The sequence below is a fragment of the Pituophis catenifer genome, unplaced genomic scaffold, assembly GCF_029215685.1.
Source record: "Pituophis catenifer annectens isolate HBS135680 unplaced genomic scaffold, rPitCat1.0.hap2 SCAF_1, whole genome shotgun sequence".
NCBI lineage: Eukaryota > Metazoa > Chordata > Lepidosauria > Squamata > Colubridae > Pituophis > Pituophis catenifer.
This window is the reverse complement of record NW_027256881.1, coordinates 157,496,651-157,521,938: the sequence shown is the minus strand read 5'-3', so window position 1 is coordinate 157,521,938 and position 25,288 is coordinate 157,496,651. Positions and strand designations below refer to the sequence as shown.

Genomic DNA, 25,288 nt, shown 5'->3' with positions numbered 1-25,288 from the left:
GCATTTCATCATTTTTCCAATATTGTGTGAATATAATAGCTGCTATTAAAACATGCAATATTAAATACATACTTTGCTTATCAAATTTTTCTGGTATTATGCCTAAAAAGAACAAGTTCAGGTTTAATATGTTTCCCTATCATCTTTTCTATGCACCTATATTTTTGCTCGAAATGTTCTTGCTTTTACACAAGTCCACCACATATGATAAAATGTCTCAATTTTTAAAATTACCTACATTTCCAACATTTGCTAGACATATTTTCAAACATTTGAACTAATCTAGCAGGTGGTAAATGCCATCTATAAATTTTATATAAATTTTCTTTATAAGAAGTTGCCATTAATTTAGTTCCTTTCATATACATTTTGCCATTTCTCTAATTCTGTTATAGCCAGTTTTTTTCCTCATTGTCTACTTGTTCATCCTCCATTTTCCAGTTTAGTAAATTATAGATCTGAGTTTTTCATCAGAGTTCAGCAGTATCTGATCAAAGGGTGTTTGTCATTTATAGAAGCCATACTTTTTCATATCTTTTTCATATTTAGATTGTATTTGCAATTGAGGCCACCAAGATAGTATAATACCCTTGTCTTCAAGCTCTTGTTTAGATTTTAATTTCCCTTCAATGTCCAAGATGTCTATATGTCAGTTTTTTCAAACTTCACCAGATTTGGGTATGTAAAGGCTTCCATTGTTGAGAGTCGTTCTGGGATTTTCAAATATATCTTAGGTTTTATTTTTTCCCATACAAATAGCTTCTTATGTAGTGATTTTGAAAGTATCTGTGAATTTTATTCTTCTCATACCATAAAAAGGAGTGCCATCCCAGTTATAAATCAAATCCTTCTAATATAGCAGTCTCTTGTGCCTGAGGGTTATCCATTCTTCTAGCCATGTTATCACATATGCTTGGTAGTATAGGTTGCTATTAAAAATCAGGTAGTAAAATGTTTAATTATTTTAGAAAGTTCCCTTTATTTATGAACTCATTCTGTTTTAAAATTCTACAAACCATATTTTCTCAATAGTACTTATCCTGATTCAATCCAAAGGATAAACCAAAAGCAGAATACTGTTCAAACTAAATTATATGAGCCCTACTGAAGGCTAGTATCTCACAAGGTTTTCAGTCCAACACTTCAGTAATCAATGTAACAGTACATAATCTCCTAAACAGCTTTGTTCAAGAACTTAATTGGTAAAACCACTTAAAAGGCCAGAGAAGCTCACGTTTCCACAAGCAGCAATGTGGACAGTAAATTCTGTTACCAAAATGATACACAGGCAATGACATCACACAAATTAAATTATTTTCTCGTGTCCTGATGTCAGAATAAAAGACGTATTGGTTTCATGTCACATGTATGATGATTTGCACCCATTCTCCCTGCTCGCACATGTTTGGGAAATTTCTCTTGCATTAAAAAAAAAACACTAACAGATAAAAGAATAAAACGCTGTCTGAAATGCATGTTAAAAGACAAAATCCTTGCCGATTTAAATTGAAACGCACATATTGAATTCAGTTTTTAAAAGGGCCACAATCCTGCCAATTTAAGCAGTTTTTACCTCTGTAAGCTTAACGACTGAAGAATTTAAACAAAGTCTCTCTTTTGAAATTGAGGTTTTATTAATTTAAGATTGACAGAACATGAACACAACCACAAGTTAAGTAGGTGTCTAACGCAGTGCCTCTATAAAGGAGCCAAGTTCCAAACTTAGGATAGTGTACTAGTTAAGAGTACTGCCTCTTCCTTTAGTCATTTCATCGAGTGTTCACCTGTTAAAAAAAAAAAGACATAAGATATTATAGGAATAGCAGTACATAATTTGTCAAGTTTTATTCTCCATAATATAGTATTCTAAATTTTCAAACACTACCGCACATGCCTTATTATCCACATAAGATAACCATAACTATAATTACAAAATAATTCTTACCCAACATATTATGGTAAGAACTATCATTTTGATTTTAATTAAAATTGATAAAAATTAAACAAAAATTAAACAAAAAGGACGTTAGAGCAATTGAAAGAACATTAAATAGCTTACCACATCATCAATCTTAAGAATGCTGCGAACTGTTTCTGTAGCTAGAGTGAGAGCACTGATCGACACTAATAAAGGCTGAACCACCAGCTCTTCCAAGATATTTGAAATTCCACCCTACAATTTAAAAATCACAATATCAAAGTACTAACAATTATCAGCAAACATATTAAAAATGATATCATGTATTTCTAAGAGCTTTTTCAAATGTCTACACTAAAAGATACTCATCCAGTATGTAACATTTTCTCAATATCTGTACCTATAAGCAAAATTAAAACATTTTTAAATACACAAACACATATAGAGTACTATGCAAAAATACCCAGTCTGATTCTGCTTATCCAGCAAAGGATTGACCCATTTATGACTGAACTTTTCTTCACTGAAAACAGGACTGCTAATAAGAAATTGCTGTTACACAAATCAAAGGTGAAGATAACCTTAAAATAGAGGCTACAATTCTTACTATAAAAGGGATATTAGAGCTAAAAAAATACAAAAAGTGGCAGCCAAAGCTCCTAAGAGGTAGATGAGGTGTCTCTCTATTATATATGTATATGTGTGCATGTATACATATACATATATATGAAGTACTGCTATATTAAACACCAAGCAACTGTTTTCTTTTTAATGATGCTAACATCATTAAAAATTGCATATTAAATCTGTGAGAGATGGGAGTTTTACAACTATGACAACTGTTCTGACAACTTTTTCCCATATAGGAAAAATAGGGAACTAACATAATATGAACCTTAATTGCAGTGATGATTAGCAGTTTTGTTTAAATAAATACAGAGAGAAAGTACAAACCAAATAGGAACAGTTTCCCTGAGTCTTTTTGCAGGAGATAAAAGCTTATTAGACCTATTTTATTGCCAACGAAGTAGAATGAAAAATCACGTCAACTTTATTAAATTATGCAAACCAGATCAACAAGGCTACATAGAGGTCAACACTTCCTCACTTTTACTTTATTAACATAATTTAAAACATTTAAGAAAGCTATTTTTTGTTGATATATACCAATTACTCACTCTATATGAGTGCCATTTTCACTGACATATCTAAAACCATAGAAGGAAGTATTAGATGTAGGGCTATTTAGCAAAATTTCAGGAGACAGCTCCCAACCAGCTTTGCCAATGCTCAGAAGCTCTGCTACTTCTGATGGTGTGGGAGGGGTGGGCCAATTCCTTTGGGGTGAGGTGGTTGCTCAGATAATCTAGACCCATGTCATAATGGGCTTTAAGGTGATAACCAACACCCTGAATTGAACCTGAAAGCATACTAATACTATATGTTTTAATTAGATCACTAGTGAAGGGACTTGTGGCCCGCCAGCAGCCTGAGCGGATCATGGCTGATCCCGAGGCTGGTGTGGTGTTGTGCCAGCAGCCGGCATAGCCGGCGCTCGCGTCGGACAGCGAGGAGGCTGAAAAGGATGTGGTGCCAGAGGCAGAGACTCAGCCAGGGCCTTTAGAATCTCCAGAGGCTCCTTCAAGTGGAGAGAGCGAAGTGGAGGAGCCTCTTCTCAATGCTCAAGCATGCAGGGCTGCCAAAAGGCAGGAGTGGCTACTCAGGAGGAGGAGGTCTCCTCGAGAGTAAGGCTTGAGGATAATTGGCCACTCCCTTAGCCTATTTAAGTCACACGCAGTTAGTAAGTTTCTTGCTGGAAACAACTTGTAATTATCATCAGAGCATTTTTGGACAAGTCTTATCGTATTTTGTTTTCTGGGCTGGTTGCCAACCTTTGCCGGACTTTGGTTTATTCTTGCTACTTAATAAATTTGATAAGGACCGTTGGTGTGTGTCAATATCCTCGGAAATCTGGAGCTGGGGCAGAACAGGACTAATGAAGATATGTTAAAAAAATTCCCCTCCCCGTTTTCCTTTCTCATTAAATTATGCACAATTCAATATTTCTTTTCTAATGAAATACTCCTTCTCAAAATAAGGCCTCTTTAATGAAGAGGAATTTAATTCATAGGAGGAATTAAGTGTGGATGTTCTAATATATGGTGTATTAACACCGCACACACTTGACTAGCTATTGGAGAGTGACTAAGACCCAACCTCTTTCCCTACCTTCCAAATTATAAGCAAGCACAACTCCAACTTCTCCCCCATCAAGTTTGATATCACTGATTTACATTGGTCAGATAGGTTTGAAGCCACACATAGCAGCATCAGAAACAACTTCGGATGGCCAATGGGACAGACATAAGAAAACAACTATCTGCCTGAATAGCAACTATTGTTAAACAGCAGAATGAAGTCCATAAGTGATATTGAAATTTTGTCATCCTTGTACCTTCATACACTTTATTTTCGTACATGAAACGTGCAAGTTGCATTACAGATCAAGTTACAATGCTCCGACTTCCACAGCGTCAAGGGCAAAAATAACTTTCTTTGTTGAAATGCTAATTGAAACAACTGTATGTATATTAGAAAGAAGCATCAGGACAAAAGCCATGCATTTAAGTTGCTATTATGCTGCTTGTGGGACTGTTGAAGTGAATTGCTATTTAGCTGCCCACTTTAGTCACAATTTCCATTATGGGAATTTGAAAAATACTTCAATTATATTGCCACTTGCTAAAATGTCCAATATTCTAAGATAAGAGCAAAAAAGGATTTTGTTTAACATTTCTAAATTGGGTCACCCAAACCAACACAATGTAACTTCAAACCCAATGCATTTCTCTGCATTTGCTGCAATTTATATTGTAATTTCAAGATGAGCAATCTTCTGAGTTATGCATAATGCAATAAACATGAAAAATAGTACTAGTGAACTCCAAAAACGCAGAATTTTACAAATGTCAAATAATATGTGGTACATTTGTTTTATTAGTTTGCAGATTACCTTTCTGACATTGATGCCAGCAGTTTTCTCTCCTTGTGCATGTCTGTTTCTCAACTCTGTAACAGTGGATATCGGATTAAGGCCTGCATTTTCAGCCAGGGTAGATGGAATAATTTCCAGAGCCTCTCCATAACCACGAACACAATAAGATTCCATGCCACTTAAAATACGAGAATATTCATTCAAGCGTAATGCCAACTCTATTTCTGGTGCTCCACCACCTGCAATTAGGGCTCTGAAATTAAAATTAAAATTAAAATGCAGTTTAAAGTGTAGTTTTTGCTAACTTGAATGATGATTTTATTGGTCCAAAAAGATGATGCAGTACCTTTTCTTGACCAAACAACGGACAACACACAAAGCATCATGGATGGAACGCTCAGCCTCTTCAATCACCAGTTTATTAGACCCTCGTACCACAATTGTTACTGTTTTTCCAGGGCTAGCACAGCCTGTAATCTGAAATACAAAACAGGCACTATACTGAATATTCAGATAAGAAAACTTACTGCTTTTGGGGGGAAGATTTGGTTTTGGGATCAGATTTTCGAACTATGAAAGCACTGATAACAACAAAATGACAGTCTTAGTTTCCTTTTCAAGAGTTTTCCTTTAGTTCTTAGCAAGGAAGGCGTTTTTTTCTTGTTATCCTAAAGAATCCATTCAAACCAAGTTTGAAAAATTTGCTTTAACTTCAGAACAAAGTAGACTAGACTTATCCTACCTTAACTAGCTTTCCAGATCCATTTAAATTAACTTCTTCTGCAAGTTCGGCAGATCCCAGCATGTCACCAGTGAACTGATCAATATGAGCAACTGGCTTAGTTCCAATAGTCTTTTTAAAAAATAAAAATACATAAACACAATTTAGGTTAGATATGTAATATTTTTCAGAATGTTCTATAGTGCACAAGCAATTGGAAATCAAAAAGCAGGTAAACTTCCCAAGCAGATGTCAAATCTATTTTCAGGTTTGCACAAAAACAGTAATACAGCTCCATGAAGACATACTTCCCCATCCCCAAATAATCGTAAGCATACATCTTTGCTTACTTGCTCATAACAGGAAGAGAGGCAAATATACCCTTACGTGCAGAAGCAGCCTCTGCTTACCTCCAGAGACATGATTTTTGCTCAAAGAAGAGAGATCTTCTCCGAGAGGAATGCAAAACAGTAGCTATTTCATTCCTTTAAAAATGGAGACAAACTGCAAGACTGAGGGAGTGAGAAAACCACTTATTCATTTACCTACCCACCACTGCCACTTTGTCCTCAATGAAACACATATGCTGGCCATATATGGGACCTTATCCACATGTGTACTATTTTAAAGTTCTCAGTGGTGAGTCAAATCTATCAGATGCATCATAGAAGTGAATAAAATAGTGCAAAGAAGCATTATAGTGTCAGAAACTTCAGAGTTACAGTGTCTGGGCTGATTATGCATCTCCCAAAGTAGCTTCTGGCTCATTCAGTTTGCTTACAACTAGGCAACTAAGAAAATACATTAAGGTGGAAAATATATGCATTTGTAACCTCAACTGGCTGTGTGACAGCACAACTGAGGCGGCAGAGTGGGAACAATCTTACAAAGCATATGAGTAATTTGATATATGTGCACTGAAAATGCTGTATCACTGAACCTCAATCTATTTGTCTGGAAATAAGACCCATTAAATTAATGACAGCTTCTGGGTGGATGTTAAGATTATACTTGTAAACCTTTTTTAGAAAATAGAGATAGCTATTTATAATCTGCTTTTTATTATAGCATTACAAATGTCAAAACAGATTCATTCACTGTTACAATCAATTTCAATTCATGATTACTCATGATACTGTCAAGATTATTATATTCCATGATTTAAGAATTCATTCATTTCAAGAACTCTCTATTTATCTTACCTTACATATAAATTCAATGTCTTCTCTTTCAATATCTTTGATCACCATAATCTTCATTTTGTTCAGGAAATGTAGAGCCAGATCACTTAGAGCATCCCTACAACCAATACATTTGATGTGGTTTATTAATATATATCATCACAGCATAGCATTATCAGAACTATTCTGATCTGGCATAGAATAATTTCAAAACTTTAGAACATAATTTTGTTTTTTTCCTACTCTAATAAGATGATATCAAATATGGGTTTCAAATATTTCCCAAGCCTTCTGGAACCATGAAAGCAATGCTTATGGCTCCCCTATCTCAAGTCGTAGCACATTACTAAGTACTGGGAATTATAGTCCTTCCACTACTATATACTTGATGAACGTATCTTTTCTTTTATTACACTGAGAGCATATGCACCAAGACAAATTCCTTGTGTGTCCAATCACGCTTGGCCAATAAAACATTCTATTCTATTCTATTGCTAAAAAATTCTCATTTCCATTGTTTTTAGCTTATAGCTTTAGCAGTATGCAAACTCCAGAGAGGTGCATACGACATACCATATGTTAATTTTAAATCTAAGAAAAAGCTCTAGTTGAAGATGAAATATGAACTGTTGAAATAAACATACCTTAAAATGGATTTCTGAATGAGTAGTACATTGCAACCCGTCTTCTTAATTTGCTTAACTAAATTTAGAATGTAGGCTCTCTCTTCACGCAATACTCTATCCATTTGAGTGTAGTCAGAAACAACAATCTGGTTATCCATCTAGTACAAAAATTAAAAAAGTATTTTAAGTATACTTGTACCTAGTAGACAATTTAATAGCTTTGCAACAAGTCAATCAAATGAACAGCCAAAATACAGGTTTTGCAAAGTACTAAATTACAGCTGACATTTTAATTTTTTAGGCACAAAAATATCCATTTATAGGCATTAGTTCTTGTCAGTTTGCTTCATTTCTATAGAACGCTGCATTAGGGTGCCTTGAGTGCAGTAGTGGGTTTCAAACCCCGTTGCTACCAGTTTGCTCATGGGCGGGGCGCGCGACGCTTCTTCACATGCACAGAGATATCCAGGCAGGTGGGCGGAGCCTCCCACCGCCACCACTACCGGTTCGCCCAAGCCGGGGCAAACCGGTAGCAACCCACCACTGCTTGAGCAGTTTCCAAAAACAATTCTTTTAGTGGATGGATAAACAGTGATTTTCATCAATAAAATACAGTTAACAGACTGAATTCTAACTTACAATTTCTGTCAATTGCCTGTCCCCAGAAATCTACTGTAGTTATGGATAGTTGCAGAAAAGAATGCTTTAGATGTATGAGACAATGCCAACTTGCATAATACTGCATTTAGTCTTATGTTAAGAGGATTGCTCAAAATAAATTGGATATATCTTGCTTTGTGAACCTCATGTATTCTTTAATGAGTGCAGAAAGTCAATCTGCAATACAATCTTACATGCTGTTTAATTTTTACAATCAAATACAAGATCAATATTTTAAGAAACGTCTTTTTAAAAAGTTACAAGGTCTTGACTTACAACCATAATTGAGCCCAAAATTTCTATTGCTGAGACAGTTCTTAAGTGAATTTTGCCCCCTTTTACGATCTTTCTTGCCACAGTTGAATCACTGCAATTGTTAAGTTAGTAACACAGTTGTTGAGTGAATCTGGCTTCCCCATTGACTTTGCTGGTCAGAAAGTTGCCGAAGGTGATCACATGACCCTGGAACACTGCAACCATGCCAGTTGCCAAGCATCTCAATTTCGATCACACGACCATGGGGATGATACAATGTGATAAGCCTCTTTTTCCAGTGTCATTGTAACTTTGAACAGTCATTAAACAAATGTTTGAAGTCGAGGGCTACCTGGATGCTTAATAATGAATAGAATGAAAGGACAATGCTTTTTGAGCCACAAAATATGAAGGAAGTGGTTGAAAATAAAAAGGGGCTTTGCTTGTCAGAAGGTTGCAAAAGGTGATTGCATCACCCAAGGACACTGCAGCTGTCATAAATATGAATCAGTTGCCAAGCATCTGAATTTTGCTCATGTGACCATGGAGATGTTGCAATGGTCATTAAGCATGAAAAACGGTCTTAGTCACTTTTTTCAGTGCTGTTGTAACTCTGAATGGTCACTAAATGAACTATTTTAAGTCGAGGACTCTCTATAATTTATTCAAAAGAACAAATTAAACAACTTACATCTGTTTTTGGAGCAGATAAGCAAAACTGAATGAGACCTATTTTAGCTTTCTCCACTCTGGTCACTCCAGTATTGGCCAATTTTTGTGTAAGGACCAGCCCTTCAACGAGTTCACAGTCATCAATTGTGCCCCTAAAAATAAATACTTAGTGAACAAGCAATACTAAATAAAGATACAAATAAAAATTCAGAATTTGACTAACTCTTACCCAAGTTTTTTAACAATTTTAATGTCTCTAAGATCCACGCTGCTAGCTGTAGTTGGATCTATCACCTTCATCACAGCTTCAACACTCATTGGCGAAAGGAGACTAGAATACTGCGATACAACCTGAAGGATCAGTAAAGATTTACTTAACATGCCTTTTGTTTGTCCATTGTAGAAGAATTTCACACAACTTTACTTTTTTAATTATTCAAAACTGAAACAGGAATTAATTTCTCCAATTGTTTTAATAATGTAAATGATTTAAATAGAACCTAAGCCACTTGACTCTCACAATAGGTCTCCTGAAGTAAGCCTAGTGAAGCTTAATGTTCAAGACTGATGGTAAATAGCTGAACTCCAAGAGGACAGCTGCAAAGTTCCTTTCCTACAATACTCATTATGATGTATGGTTCTTCTTTCTTTCATGTATGAAATGGCAACAGCATCTCCAAATGAATATATTTTGTCTGGACAAAGGAACCAGAACAAGACAAAAGACTTCTATGTTTAATCACTTTGTTTTTTAATCAGAAAAAAATTCTGGTAGGAATACTAGATAGAACAGGTAGGCAGGCAAGGAGAGGGGGGAAAGACAACATTCTAATGAGATTATATTGGTGGACAAAGAGGAAGCATCTTTCTCATTCATTTCTTTAGTGCTTGTGCCATGATTTCTAGACTCTCGTAACTGCATTTTAGCTATAAGTGCTATATGTTGTGCAAATTTTACACACAGGATGACTTCATTAAATTTAATCAAGTCACCAAATGAATGACAAGGTTTTGTACCTCAAATAATTGTAAAAAATTTTGATAGGTACATTTTGATTAAGTCATTATGGAAATTAAGTTATTAACATAAGAATTATATCACTAGCATTCAATAGGGAATGATGCTGAGGGTTGGGATGATCATAATCGATTTGAAACTAAATATACCCTGTGCACTCTTAAACATTACTGACGCCTAACTTTAAAAAAGTACCAATCTGCAAACTGTTTTAGACTCGTTTGTTATTAATCTTATACATATAAACTGTACATAAAAGGCAAATTATATATACTCCAAATAAACAAAAATAAAAACTTATCAAGTGTTTTCTTTCCAATACCCACCTTAGAATTCAATGCCGTAGTTGCACTGTTAAGGAGGGTTTCTCTGTCACTCAGTTCAACAGGCTGTCCCATGCTGGTCAAGACTTCAACGCCTTTTTCCAATGCCTTCTGGAATGACTCCGAAATGATGGTGGGATGAATTCCTAACCAGAGTTTAGAATACGAATTTATTCAAACTATAATCAATACAGATATAGATCTATGACATCAACAATCTGATCTCATAGATTGGTCTCAATGATTTGATCTCACAGAATGATTTAAATCAAGCTGTCTGTAACAGAATTGCATTAAGTAGTAGGTAGATGGACAAAACCAAGCTTAGAATAGCTAAGGCTCCTGAAAAGACCGATTAGGGATTTTAAAAATGCCTCATTTTGAAAGCAAAAAAAGTATGGCATAAAATAAATCTTAATAGTAACATAATACAAATGCAACACATAATATAGTTATGCATTCATACTTAGCATACTATAAACCAGTCTTTCAATTTATCTCTAAAACTATTAGCCTACATTAGCCAAGCCATTTCATTATAGTAAGATTTCTCTTTTTTGTACTTTGTGTTCATTTTATGAGTCACTCATCAAGGTTTTCCATGCAAACACCACAAAGGAAAGTTCCCTCTCCCCCTGCCTCCCCCTAATCTGAAAATGTCCAATCAGGTGCCTGCATATTGTTTAGGAAACAGGTGTCCTGTTCCCAGCTCTGCATCTTGTTATTTGACCTTGGCTGGCTGTAGCTTCTCACATTGCTCAGCTGGGTTTCCATCCTCCCCCTCTTCCCAATCTCCCCCCCCTCTCCCCGACTGACAGCTCATGGAGCTTGGATAGGTGATATGCAGCCATGACAGCCAAGATTTGGATGCAGAAGTTTTCTACTATGACAAAAGATCATCCAGACTATATTTTTATTATTTCACATTGCATTTCCATATGCAAAACTTATATAAACATACCTTTCTGAAGAAGTCTGGAACAAGCATCCAGGAGAGCACCTGCAATGACCACAACAGATGTAGTGCCATCTCCAGCTTCAATATCTTGTGCTTTTGATAACTCCACCAGCTACACGTTGTGAAATGTTGAAAGAAAAAATGTAAAATCCTCTGTAATACTACTACAAACAAAAAGCATGCAATATGCAAATACACACATTTCAAGGCTCCATGTCAATGTACTGCAGTAATTATTTTCTATAAGAAATATAACCATCATAGTATCTAGTGTAATTTGCCTTGACATAAATTTAAAAACTATGTATTACTTACCATTTTGGCTGCAGGATGAAGAACCTGCATCTGCTTCAGAATTGTTGCACCATCATTTGTAATTGTCACATCACCTTTACCATCTTGAATCTACAAAATCACAATCAAGTTTTTGGACACCAACTCAAAAAAGAGAAAATCTACAAACAGAATACAAGTTGAAGCATCAATTTATATTATGTACTGAAAAGTACAAACCATTGGTTCAATATAGCAAACTACTATTTAGCCTAGGGCTAGAAATATTTTCAGTAATGTTCACAGGCACTACTGCATCCAAGGAAATTTCAAGAGCATGAAACCTCATAATTTACCTAGCTTAGAATATTTTAGCTAAATTAATTTTAATAATTTCAATATTAGATTCAACAGATACCAATGAATGGCGCCACTCTGATAATTTAGTCTTTGCTGTTTTCAGTACCCATTCTTTATTAAGCTTTCCCTATCTCATAGATTCTCCTCCTGCCACTTCCTGATTGTTCAACTTGTTAAATTAGCTGGGCAGCTTGACACTGCCCTCTACACTTGTCTCCCATATACCTTCTTATGCTTGTCTTATCATTCATTTCTTGATTGGCAAAGTGTACAAAACTGATGTACTTGAGTTTGAATGAAAGTACAATCCTTTCATTTATTGTGAAAATTATCTGCCAAAGATGAATTGGCAGTTCTTTTTATAAATACGGTACATGTCAAACAAGACTCATTTCTATCCCTTCGTTTCTCACTATGCTCCCTATTAACTTTTTAAGGCACATGTAGTTACATTAATTAGAATAGCTGCACAAAATCTTATTTTACTATGATATTCTAAGCCCTTCTCTTTATTACTTCTGAAAACATATAAATATTCAGCATCTTCATATCAGCTTTCAATGGATCTATACATGGGAACTCAATTACTATCAAGCCTCTGCAAAGTATTTGTAAGTACACAACCATAAGTGTACAGAGAATACCAATAAAAGCTGAAGAAAATATCAATAAAAGCTGCATCTTCAGGAAAATTTGACATGGCTGTATCAAAGGGTTCCTCTGAGCGTCTGCACATGCAGAATTGCTTAATTTTTGGTCCAGCAGAAATGCTGTCTATGAATGCATTTGAAGCCTGGTGGCTCAGCAGACTGATAGCATTGTGATTAACATCAGCTGTCTGCAATTACTGTAAGTTCGAATCTCACCAGGCTCAAAGTTGACTCAGCCTTCCATCCTTTCTAAGGTAGGTAAATTGAGGACCCAGTTTGTGGGGGCAATAAGATGACTTTGTATAAATATACAAAAGTATGAAGGCTATTGCTTAACGCATTGTAAGCCACCCTGAGTCTCCAGAGAAGGGCGGCATATAAATCAAATAAAAAAAAAAGACAATTGCTAAAAGCCTTTGAAATAGTTCATCAAGTCTTAGTTAATTTACTAATTCCAGAATATTTTGATTCTGCTAATGCATTCTGCAAAACATCTTTCAAATGCTTTGCACAGCCTTATTGTAAGCACAAACTACACACACACAAACATACACACAAACCCCAAGCTCAAAACTCACCATTTTATCCATTCCCTTTGGCCCAAGACTTGTCCTGACAGCATCCGCAACCGCTAAAATAAAGATGAAAATAAATGTTAGATATCCAAAGTTTACTTCAAGTGTCATTTCATTTATTGGATTTGTTATGGCTACCCACTCCAAAAGACATTGGGTAGCCACAAATAATATAATAAATTTAAATGCTTTAGGATGTTTAAAATACCAGCTTCCACAAAAATACAATAAACTGATTCATATCATTAAGCCATTGCTTGTTTAATTATGGTTTGCTAAATAAATTCCAACTTTAGTTCACATCACAAGGGCCAAAAATGAAAAATCACAATATGCATGCCAAATTTTCAAAGTATAATAACCCATAAAATATTTGAAAGTGGCTTGTATATTGATTGCATGTACCAGCTGTCGTAGCTTATTCATGTAGCAAACTAAAGTGGAACAAATCCTGCTTTTGTATAATGCATGGACTCAATAACTATGTATAGAAAGCAAACCAATACGGTATGAAAAATAGCAACAGTAATAGTAAAATGTTATTTTACATTTTTTTGTATCTTCAACAAGACTCTGAAAGAGCCTTAGTTCATTCCAACAAAGGAAGCGGAGGGCCGAAGGTGTGGTCGGGCGTTTTTTTACGGACCGGGACCCCCTGCCCGAGCCCGCCAAATGTCAACGGAACGGTCCACTCATCCTCCCCGCCACCCCCTTCCTTATAGAGACAGTGGGATGTCCCACCCATCACCTTTCCCTGCAGAAATGTTGCTGAAGCGGATCTGAGCGGGCTTATCTTTATCCTGGTAACTGCGATTGCCGCCGGAGTTGCGGTTCCCTGTGGCCGCATTCAGAAAGGCCCCCTTTGTGCTTGCGTTCTCCGGCATGTCTGCGCCCGGATGCCCGCTCAGTCCTCCGATGGAGATGGATTCTTTTCCGCCGAGTCCTGGAACCTGCGCCACCAACGCTTCCCCAACGCCGACCCGAAGCTTCCAGAACGCGCGCGGCACCAGTTGGGAGAAGAAAGGGCCTTTCAACGGTCCCTCAGGCCGTCGCTGAAAATGACGCTCAGGTAGAGGGCTGTCTATGTAAGTGCCTGATTTTCAATAAACACAGAAAAGCGTGAACGTTTTTTCAAGTAGTGACCTCCGAGAAAGGAAAAATAGTTATACAACATATACCTATGTTTTCATCGAAAAATGCTGGACAAACTGGACTGTACAATATTTATACGTGCAAGGCATAATAAGTGCAAGGCATTACAGAGCCTGTAGTACAGTGGACTAAAGCACTGTTATTAACATCTGCTGCTTGCAATTACTGCAAGTTCAAATCTCACCAGGCTCAAGGTTGACTCAGCCTTCCATCCTTTCAAAGGTAGGTAAAATGAGGACCCAGATTGTGGGGGCAATAAGCTGACTTTGTATAAATATACAAAAGTATGAAGGCTATTGCTTAACGCACTGTAAGCCGCCCTGAGTCTCCGGAGAAGGGCGGCATATAAATTAAAGCAAAAAAAAAAAAAGTCCCTCTAGGACAGGGGTCTCCAACCTTGTCAACTTTAAGACTTGTCGACTTCAATTCCCAAAATTCCTCAGCCAGCTTTGTTGGCTGAGGAATTCTGGGAATTGAAGTCCACAGGTCTTAAAGTTGACAAGGTTGGAGACCCCTGCTCTAGGAGGAGATAAGCACCTGTATGAATTTGATTAATGAGTAACGTCACGCAAGCGTGTTAAAAAGAAAAAAAAAACTCGCACGCTTCTAAGTCAGAAAAACATATGCCATTCAGCACACAAGGAACTCGGCTTTCCAAAAAGCCGTTACCAAAAGGGGGCGCAACTATTTCCAGGAAGAGCGATCGCCTTCCAAGGAAGAGTTTTTGTCCCCACCCGGCTCCCATCCTCTAGTCTTTTCAGGTCTAATTGAGCCCCTTCAAACAAGATGGCCGCTTCCGCTGAGCATCCCTTGCCTGAGCCTGCCAAGCCCTTACTTGGGCTCCTCAATGGTATCGCTCAGGCCACCTTTTATGGCAACACAGAGATCACGGAGGAGCTACTGCGGGAGCAGCTTTACCCGGAAACGGCGTCGCAGGAATTTGGAGTTCTGCTGGCTAAAATGAAAGGAATCGTCAAGGTAACGGAGGGCGGGGCTGGCAGGTTGGCCGGAGGGGAGCAGAGCGGTGCAAACCGGGCGGGAGTGGGGGGGGAGGGGCGCGCGCAGCGAGGCTGGTCTGGCATCTGGGTACGAAATCACACAGTAACGTCTTTTGCTAAGCCCGCGCTTTTCAGATGCACGCGAATTAAGCACGCTTTCCCTTTTATTTCGAAGTGGGGGCAAGAGAGCGGACGATCTGGTAGCCGGTACTCACAGCAACTCGGATGCGGATGGGAGGCAGGATCGGGGTGGATTTCCCCCCCCCCCCCCAAATCCAGTACCACTTAGGCCAGGGGACTCCAACTTTGGCAACTTTAAGACCTGTGGACTTCAACTCCCAGAATTCCTCAGCCAGCTTTGCTGGCTGAGGAATTCTGGGAGTTGAAGTCCACAGGTCTTAAAGTTGCCAAAGTTGGAGACCCCTGATTAGGGCACTTCTGTAAAGCGGTTCTGGTTGGGAATCCTGATAGCTGCAGCAACGCTTCTAGAGAGCGCAAGCTTAGGGGTGCCCACCCTGAAGAAAAGAATGTCTTTATATTTATTTGTTTATTTGTTTGTCAAGCATATATAACATAAGTGATAAAAGTATAAACATGATTTGAATACATGAAAAGGATATGAGTAAGAAGGGACTTTAGGACAGGGACATTAGTTTATCTCAGTGTTTATTTCTCTTCTGGAAAGGGCAGCAAGGGGGGCGGGAATCCCTGAACTTCAATCCCTGTTATCCTCCAAATGCAGCCAGAGGAGTAGAGGTAACTTTTCCTCCTCAGAGCAGCCGCCTCTTCTCACTTATCTGCGCTTATCTACAGCTTGCTCACTTGTCAAGGCCAGGCCTCCTCCTGCCATATTCAGAGAGGCCTTGCACGGTTTTTCCTTACTGGGGCAGGCTCAGATCTGATCAGGACTCTCTAAACACTCTTGCTCAAGGCGTGACCAGTCTGGATGAAATGCCATTTGCTCCATTTCACTCTCTTCTCCCCAAGGGCACTGTGTGTTGAAGTCATTTCTCCCTGCCGCATTGTTCTTAGAGAGAGGGAGAAATGGCAGTTGTGTCCATGCATTGATCTCCCTTTTTATTCATTCATTCATTCATTCATTCATTCATTCATTCATTTTGTCAACAAGTACAAGGAAACAAGTATCAGTATAGACATAGACATGGACACATGAAAAAATGGCACAAATAAATGGATATTAATAAGCAAAACATAGCCATAAACACATAAAATGAGTACATATAAATGGGGACAGTAGGCATGCTGGTACATTTATGCACACTTATGTTGTCAGTGATGGATCTCAATTGTCAGAATTTCCTATGTTCCTTGGTCAGTGCAATCTTGGATTTTAAAGCTTGTAACATCTTTTTCTAATTCAAAGCTAGAATTTGAAATGCATGCAGTTTTTCTTGGAATTTGAAATATAATTTCTAAGTCAAGTTTCAACATTTTTCGCTTCAAGAATGTGCAGCGTTATTTTGAAAATGCACAAAGGGAATTTCTGATGGGAATTCAGTTTTGAATGAAGGTTCTTTTAGCCCTGAATAAAGTATTTTTCCAATTTTAGTGAGCTGTTTTCATCTTTTTAAAATAGTCTTGAGAAAAGGCTTTTTTTAAAAAAAAATATTTTTAAAATGCACATTTGGAGAGAGTTATAGGGGTTTCCCCAAGCATACTGTATGTAAAAAGTTTGTATCTTTTTTTCTGCCATCAATAGAAGGACTGCTATAAAAGCACTGACAACCACAATTGAGAATGGAACTTCTGTTGCTAAATGAGGTGGTTGTTAAATGAGCCTTGCCATGATTTTATGACTTTTTTGCTGTGGTCGTTAAATTAATCTGGTTTACCCCAATGACTCTGCTTGTTGGAAGTCCCCTGTGAAGGTTTACAAAGGCAATTATGCTATAAATATTGCTTGATATTTATGGCATGACAAGATAGTTTAAGGCCATGATGGTGAACCTATGGCACGAGTGCTACAGCTGGCATGCAGAGCCCTCTCTGTGGGCACGCGAGCCATCGGCCAGCTCATGTCCGCTGTGCAGTTGCACACGCCTCCTGCCTGTCAGCTGATTTTTGGTATTCGCGGGGGGGATGCATGTGCGGGGGGGCAGGGGAAGTGGGGGGGAGCAGCGTGCATGTTCCAGAAGAGCAGAAACGGGGCTGTTTCCGGCCTCTGAAGGAGCCTCCAGAACACGGGGAGACCGTTTTCGCCCTCCCGGAGGCTCGAGTTAAGCCTCCGGAGCCTGGGGAGGGTGAAAAATGGGCCTCCCAGAAGTTACGGAAGTCCGGAAATGGGCCCGTGGTACAGGTTGCTAAAATTTTTGAATCCCACCCCTCATATGCATACGTGGGAGGGAGTCGCATGCGCGGGAGGAGTGTGGGGGTCGTGCACATGCATGAGGTGTGTGCATTGCATTATGGGTGCCGGCACTCATGCGCACTGTCACGCATATACACACACGCTTTTGGCACCCAAAGAGAAAAAGGTTAGCCATCACTGGTTTAAGGTATAAATATTATTTTGTTCATTTTGGTTAAACACATTGTTGAAACACAGCCAGTGTAACTTTTAATTAAGACATATTGTTAAATACATTGTGTGAATTGAGCCAACTGTTTGTAAGAAACCATGAATCTAGCTAGTATGTATCTCCTAAGACTAATTTGAAACCAAACACCTTCAAGGGATTTTCTTACCCTTTACATAGTTGCAAAGAAAGCATAGATAATTTTATAGAATTATTTTGTTATTTTATAGGAAATATCAACAGAAATTCAGATCTTTTTGCTTAAACAAAAGGGACATGAAAATTAAAAGCAAAATATATATAATTCACAAGAATTAAATACTTTGTTTCTGAATGTTGCAGTTCTTATGTAAATAGAAATATAGATCAGTTTCTAACTATTGTGGTGCCAAAATGGTTAAATGTGCATTGTGATGTCATGATGTAAGCTCCACTGTTTCATATTTGTATTGTAATGTTGTAACATAAATACCACTTATACATATTGTACTTGCATGCAACCTGGTTGCTATATGTAAATAATAGATAATGCCTGTCACTTGAATTTGGAGCAAGCCAGCTGATGGTATTTGTGCCTTTCCATAGTGGATGAAGCTGTGCCTCTGAACATTGGAGTGCCCTTTATTGTCCTTTGGGTAAACAGAAAGAAGGTTATCCATGGAAATAGTAGTTTTCCTTTCCTACTTGATTGCTGGCTGTTTCATTGAATAAGTCAGTTTATTGACAAAATCATATTTAGGTAATGAGGACTTTATTCTAAATTTCAGAACAATATTTCATAAATAAAAGACCTATAAATTTATACTGAGTTTGAACACTTGCATGGTGTGATTCACTGTAAGTACTGTAAATCAGGGCTGTCAAACTTGTGGCCGGCGGGCCAGATGCATGATGTTCTGGCCATGCCCATGCCTGGTTTAGCGAAGTGGGGGGAAGTCACGATACGTCACGTGACATCTCCATGACCCTGCAAGTTTGACACCCCTCCTGTAGATTTTTAACTTAAATAACTAGTATTTGAGATTATTTCACTTTCTTCCTCTAGATGGCAATGTAATATACAATATCAGCTTTGGTGCAAAAATTGCTGCATGGTTAATGTTGTCTTTCCAGTTCTCCTTTTCAAATCTGGTATTACTGACACTGCTGATACAGTGTGATTTAGCATATGACCTCTCTGCTAATAGCTGTAACAAATTAAATGATACAACAACCTTCCTTAAAATGCAAGAAATATCTTGTACAAGGTGTATTACCAGATGTTTATCTACACTTCGATCTTTTCAGTCACAAGACTGGTTTCAAAAAATGAAACACAGTTGTTAAAGGCTTGCTATTTGTACAATACCAAAAGCTTGGGGTTAAGAAAGGTCTTTGTTTCTGCACATCCTGATATGTTTCTGCATATCCAAATATAATTAATGAAGGATCCAAATAATTGCAGTTAAGCACTGTTTGTGAGGCAAATAGAGTATAAAATAAACAATATATTATGTGGGCAGGACCGAAAATATGAAGTTAAACTATTTTGTAGACAAATTTTATGTTGTATATAATGAAAATTTTCTGAAAATATTTTAAATCAGGTCTTACAGTACAACATTTAAGTTTGCAGATAATTGGCAATAATAGTGGCAATTATTATTCATGCATATTAAAAAGATTGGTAAGCTAATGTATACAGCTGGTTGTACATTGCAATTCACAGTATAGACCTGAATTACTTCTCACATTAGTAGAATTACGGTATCTTATTCCTGCAGAGAATATGGTATATGTTGTATGCATGAAATTTCTTAGTAAGTGGAATTACAATACTACCTAATTCTACAGTTTGTTAGGGTATCTTGTAATTTTTGCCCCAGACATTGTCTCATTCTTGATGCTCTCTTCTTTGACCTTTCTTTTTAAGGTGATTTTTCTGCAGATCCAGTCCTTAAGGCAATTAATTATTCATATAATGCAAGCTGTCTACTATTGTATAAAATTAGACTCAATGAACAACCAAAGAAATCAATGAAGGTGAAAGAAAAAATTCCGACTAGCATATGGGAGAAAAAATGGAATAGAATAGTCAGAAATTAAGAGAAACATAAAAGCAAGAAAGAAGTCTACTCAGACCTTATCCAAATACATCATTTCCTGATTTAGTTTGAAATTTTGTTTTAAAATATCCAATACTATAAATATTAAGGAGAATCTGTGAAATTATGAATGCTAAACAAAAGTATTTTACCCACTATAATCCTACAGATCTCTCAATTTAAGAACTTTCTTCTCTGCATTAGTTTTTTTCCTAAATAAAAATGCCAAAGAACACAATCCCTTTGTGGTTTTCAGCCTCTTGATCATTTCTGCAATTCATTTGGAGTTTTTTAGCACTTTGGTTGTTGGTCAGCTAGTGCTTCTAAACTCTAATATTTGCAATAGGAGAAGCAAAACAACATGTGACTGCATCCTGAAAGAATCAGTTCTGGTTTCTTTCTGTTTCTCATTTTTACTTTGTTCCTTTCCTAATTCACATATATATTTGTCCTTTACATACATCTTTGCAAGCAATGGACGTATATTAATTTCATCAATATTTTACATACATTTTGTTCAGTAAACTAAAAATAATCCAACAATATTATCCTAAAATCTATAAAGACGCTTGTTGCACATTATGCACCAGTTTATAATTGCAACAGCAAAGTCTAATTCTGTCCCCAAAAGTGCATAGTTCATGGATTGTGGAGGCCAGCCTTCTGAAGGTGCAGGAAGTCATGCAGTAACGTGACCATAACCAAAAGAAATGAAACTGATTTTGGGAAGTCTTTGGACTTTTTAGATGGGTCTTCCAGAAATAGTCTGTTCCCCATCCTATCCATTACATCATCTTAGATTCCCCAACAAAAGCTAAAATTGAGCCACTAAATTTGATGATTTGGGCACCACAGGCTTAGGATGCTGGGGCCTCAAGCATCTCTAGTTGCTAACTGAACTTGGAAAGGATTATTTTCTCATAGATTACTGATTATCTGACTGATGATAAGATTGCTTAAGAAATCTATACATACAAGTTAAATATGCTGCCATAGGAGGTATTGCTGCACCTGTTCTCACAATAAAAGGAGCCCAACAGGATTGTATTGTTGCCCTCCACTCTCCATTATTTGAGGTTCATATTCACTCCAAAGTGCAGGCACTTTCAGAGTTCCACCTTTTGTTGTTGGACAATATTCTTTATATACTCTATGTCATCTTGATGCCATCATTCTCTTACAAGGCAGATCAGTTTTTGATGGAGTCTCTGAGTTCAAGCAACATATAGTCATAATGAAAATTTATTTGAAAACAAAAGTGGTTTTGTTTACTAAGCAACATAACAACTGCTTTCACAGTTGGAAAATCAGTGGCATTCAAATTGAACAGATTAAGTTTTTTACATGTCTAGAAATTAATTTTCAGTCTGTTCTTTTTTGAAAACAATAAGTGGGACTAACTGCAGGTCCTACCAAGCAGACTTTCAATGCTCAGATTTGCTAGTTGTAACAGTAACTTTCCTTCTGCAGGAGGCAAATTATTTAGAGCTATACTGCTGAGTCCTCTGCTGTATGTAGCACAACTTTGCACTTACAGAGATAAAAGGACTTTTAGTAGCAACTCAATTAAAATGTATAAGAATTATATGAGCCATGGTGGCACAGTGCTTAGAATGCAGTACTGCAGGCTACGTCTGCTGACTGCTCGGTGCCAGCAGTTTGGCCGTTCAAGTCTCACCGGCTCATGGTTGATTCAGCCTTCCATTCTTCCAAAGTGGCTAAAATGAGGACCCAGATTGTTGTGGGCAATACACTGACACTGTAAACCGCTTAGAGAGGGCTGTAAAGTACTGTGAAGCGGTATATAAGTCTAAGCATTATTGCTATATTTGTATGCCTCAGTTTGTGCCAAACATACATGCTCAGTTGGAATTTGGCTGTATTGCTATGAGGCTAACATGAGAATGTGTTCCTTAATATATTGCTTAAATCTAATTTCTTGCAGTGGATCCTTGATTTAGTCAAGGCATTTACCTCTCAGGGGAAAATGTAGTCTAAAATTACCTACTGCAGTCTTTCAACGTTGTCCTTGCTAATGCTTGAACCAGAGTCAGCCATGGTAAAGGTTAAACACAGAGTCCTTGAACCAAAAATTCAAGTCATTATTACAAAAGCCTTTGTAGCAAATCTTTTGGTGTATCTAATTTATCATTCATTTCTTCCCACGCAAAAGGACATTTAATGTTTTCCCCTCATGCATATTGGAGAGGAGGATTAATAACGTCCCCTATTCTGAGCCCCTCTCTCCATGCTAGGATAAAATCATCAAGACAATTCCATTATTCTAGTGTCCAGTATCTCATTCTTTAAATTAGGTGTTATCAGGCTCAAGTGAAAACATATATGGAGCTCAGTGGATTTTCTTTCCAATTTCAATCCTTTTCTCAGAAGGTACTCAAATATATAAATACAGCAGCTTATTCAGATTTCATTAAAACATGCATTCTAATTCTCTTATTTGATAGTGCATTGAATGAACAAAAGGACAGTGATGATTAAAAAGCAATACAATGCTGCAGCAATTTGGCGAAGAAAGGAAAAAGTATGAGTTTGAAGATAGAATTTTGGGGAAAGTGTTACTTTCATAATAGCATAGTGCCAAATATACCTTTATATTTTTACACATGGCTCAGAAATGGATACTAAGTTTTGAGCGTCAGAAACTCAATTAGAATCACTCTGATTAAACTTGTTTTTCAGTTTCCCTTATCTTAAAGGTCATGCTTTAACCTCACTTCTCAGTCTAAAACTAATTAATATGTCCATATCAAGGTAGCAAAGAGCTAAGCAAACAGAAAAGTTAACTAAATGTAAGGACAACTCATTATTAAATTTTGCTAATTGAGGTAAATTCTGATTTTCTGTTTTACAAAACACTTTACTACGGATCACAAGGATGGAAAGCTTGTGGAATACTAAATGATTGAGATATCACTAAGAATGAACATGTAGACTCCCATCTGATGTAGCTATTTAAATATGGAAGTTAGGAAGTTAAGACTGAGACAGAATATGATACTGTAGTAAATGAACTGACAGTATTGCTGCTGATCTACAAATCAGGCCAACCATAAGATCATAAAAACTCCTTAAATTCAATGACAGAATATGAATTTAAAATGTTCAATAAAATGTACAAAATATTGTAATAAAAGATGGAATATGGAATAAATAATTTGCAACTTTGCAAAATAGTCTTTGAAAAATGCAAAGCAAAGTAATAGCACTACCGTTTATCTGATATATTTGCTTGTGGGGATAGTAAAAAAAACATTTTAATCTGAGTTATAAAAAACTTATTATTATAAATCATGCTGACATAATATGGGATATATAATGTAACTGGGGTACCATTATATAATATAATGTAATGGTACTCTAAGACTCTGTCTTAGGACCAGTACTCTTTAATATCTCCAAGAATGATTTAGATGAGGGGATAGAAGGGAAACTCATCAAATTTGCAGACAACACCAAGCTGGCAGGAATAGCCAACACTCCAGAAGATAGAGTCAACGTACAGAAGGATGTCAACAGACTTGAACACTGTCTAACAAAATGAAATTCAATGCTAAGAAAAGTAAGGACCTACATTTGAAGAAAAATGAAATGCACAGGTATGAGTATGTCTAGTCCAGGGCTGTCAAACTCCCAACACCTGGGCTGGATGCTTCACGCACTGGCCACGCCCATGCCCAGTTTAGCAAAGGGGGAAAAAAGTCCTGATGCATCATGTGATGCGGCCGTGACAATGTGAGTTTGACACCCCTGGTCTAGTCTAATGAAAAGAAGAACTAGAGATGACATGATAGCAGCATTCCAATATTTGAGGGGCTGCCACAAAGAAGAGAGTGTCAAGCTTTTCTCCAAAGTACCTGAAGGCAGAACAGGAAGCAATAGATGGAAACTAATGAAGGGGAGAATCAACTTAGAAATAAGGAAAAATTTCCTGACAGTTACAACAATTAATCAATGGAATATCTTACCTCTAAAAGTTGTGTTTGCTCTAACACTGCAAATTTTTAAGAGATTGGACAACCATTTTTCTGAAATGGTATAAGGTTTCCTGCTTGAGCAGGTGGTTGGATTAGAAGATCTCCAAGGTTCCCTCCAACTCTGTTATTCCATTAGTATTCAAAGCTCCTCACTAACTTTGTCATGGCTTGGATACATAACAGTGGCTATTAATTAATAGACAGACAGCAGATCATCTTGGATGAAAGACATTTTTAAAGAAAAGAGTGTAATACTGATTTGCCTAGTCTAAGGTTGGAAAAAATAATCTTTTAAATTGAGAACTATCTGTACAGGCAGTCTTCATCTTACAACAGTTCATTTAGCGACCATTTGAAGTTACAATGGCACTGAAAAAATTACTTGACTATATATGCATGCATACATAATCCATGCATACATGCATAATACATAATACATTATGCATGCCATAAACCCAGATTATTAAAAATTGATTATGGGAGCGGCGGGGTGCTCCCATGTAACACCTCTCCTGCGTGAGCTGCATTGGCTCCCAGTGGTCTTCCGGGTGCGATTCAACGTGTTGATTAACATCTTTAAATGCTCCATGGTTTAGGACCTGGGTACTTACAGGACCGCCTTCTGCTACCAACAGCCTCCCACCGGCCAGTACACTCCCACAGGGCGGGGCTCTTCGGGGTGCCGTCGGTCAAACAATGTCAACTGGCAACCCCCCGGGGGAGAGCCTTCTCAGTGGGGGCTCCTGCCCTCTGGAACGAGCTGCCCCTGGAGGTACGGAGGATCCCGGACTTGCACACCTTCCGCCGTGCCCTGAAGACTTTGTTATTCCAGCAAGCCGGGCTAGCCTAATTTTAACGGTTTTAAATTTTAAATTGGATTTTAATGGGATGTTTTAATTGTGGGCCAAAGTATTTAATCTGGTTTTAAATTGTTTTTAACTTTTATATTTATGTATTTGATCTTGGCTGTTCACCGCCCTGAGTCCTTCGGGAGAAGGGCAGTATATAAATATAATTAATAATATTAATAATAAATAATACTTATGACCATTTTTCACACAACCACAACCAGCATCCCCATGATCACATGATCAAAATTCAGACACCTGGCAACTGACTCATGTTTATCACAATTGCAGTGTCCTGGGGTCATGTGATCACCTTTTGTAAACTGACAAGCAAAGTCAATGGAAAAACCAACTTAACACCTGCAGTGATTCACTTAATTGTGGCAAGAAATGTCATAAAATAGGGAAAGCTCACTTAACAAATGTCTCACTTAGTGTTAGAAATGTTGGGCTCAATTGTGGTGGTAAGTCAAGGACTACCTGAATTAT

The 25,288-nt window shown here is 37.4% G+C and overlaps 2 protein-coding genes across 2 annotated transcripts in view; one reads left to right on the top strand and one right to left on the bottom strand.

Annotated features, from left to right (window-relative positions):
- Positions 1 to 1,615: 1,615 nt before the first annotated feature.
- CCT4 (chaperonin containing TCP1 subunit 4) lies at positions 1,616 to 14,207 on the bottom strand. The gene is made up of 14 exons (XM_070933092.1): positions 13,934 to 14,207; positions 13,189 to 13,241; positions 11,643 to 11,732; positions 11,331 to 11,439; positions 10,373 to 10,515; positions 9,258 to 9,379; positions 9,048 to 9,180; positions 7,460 to 7,599; positions 6,837 to 6,933; positions 5,656 to 5,766; positions 5,260 to 5,390; positions 4,932 to 5,166; positions 2,060 to 2,173; positions 1,616 to 1,784 (listed from the first exon to the last, which is right to left on the bottom strand). The coding sequence occupies exons 1-14, from the start codon at positions 14,067 to 14,069 to the stop codon at positions 1,770 to 1,772; spliced, it is 1,629 nt and encodes a 542-aa protein (XP_070789193.1). The 5' UTR covers positions 14,070 to 14,207; the 3' UTR covers positions 1,616 to 1,769.
- A 905-nt stretch (positions 14,208 to 15,112) lies between these two features.
- The window catches only part of COMMD1 (copper metabolism domain containing 1), a 97,534-nt gene continuing 87,358 nt past the window's right edge, over positions 15,113 to 25,288 (top strand). Inside the window, exon 1 of the mRNA XM_070933093.1 lies at positions 15,113 to 15,315. Within this exon, the coding sequence (XP_070789194.1) occupies positions 15,124 to 15,315 (192 nt within the window). The 5' untranslated portion in view covers positions 15,113 to 15,123. The remainder of the gene's footprint in view (positions 15,316 to 25,288) is intronic.

Bases quoted from the DNA above. Each gene is read 5' to 3' on its own strand.
- CCT4 (XM_070933092.1), bottom strand. From the start codon at position 14,069: ATGCCGGAGAACGCAAGCACAAAGGGGGCCTTTCTGAATGCGGCCACA. The intron at 9,181-9,257 runs GTAAGAGTTAGT...ATTTATTTTTAG, and splicing joins AAAATTGTTAAAAAACTTGG to GGGCACAATTGATGACTGTG. The intron at 5,167-5,259 runs GTACTGCATCAT...TTTTAATTTCAG, and splicing joins CGTTGTTTGGTCAAGAAAAG to AGCCCTAATTGCAGGTGGTG.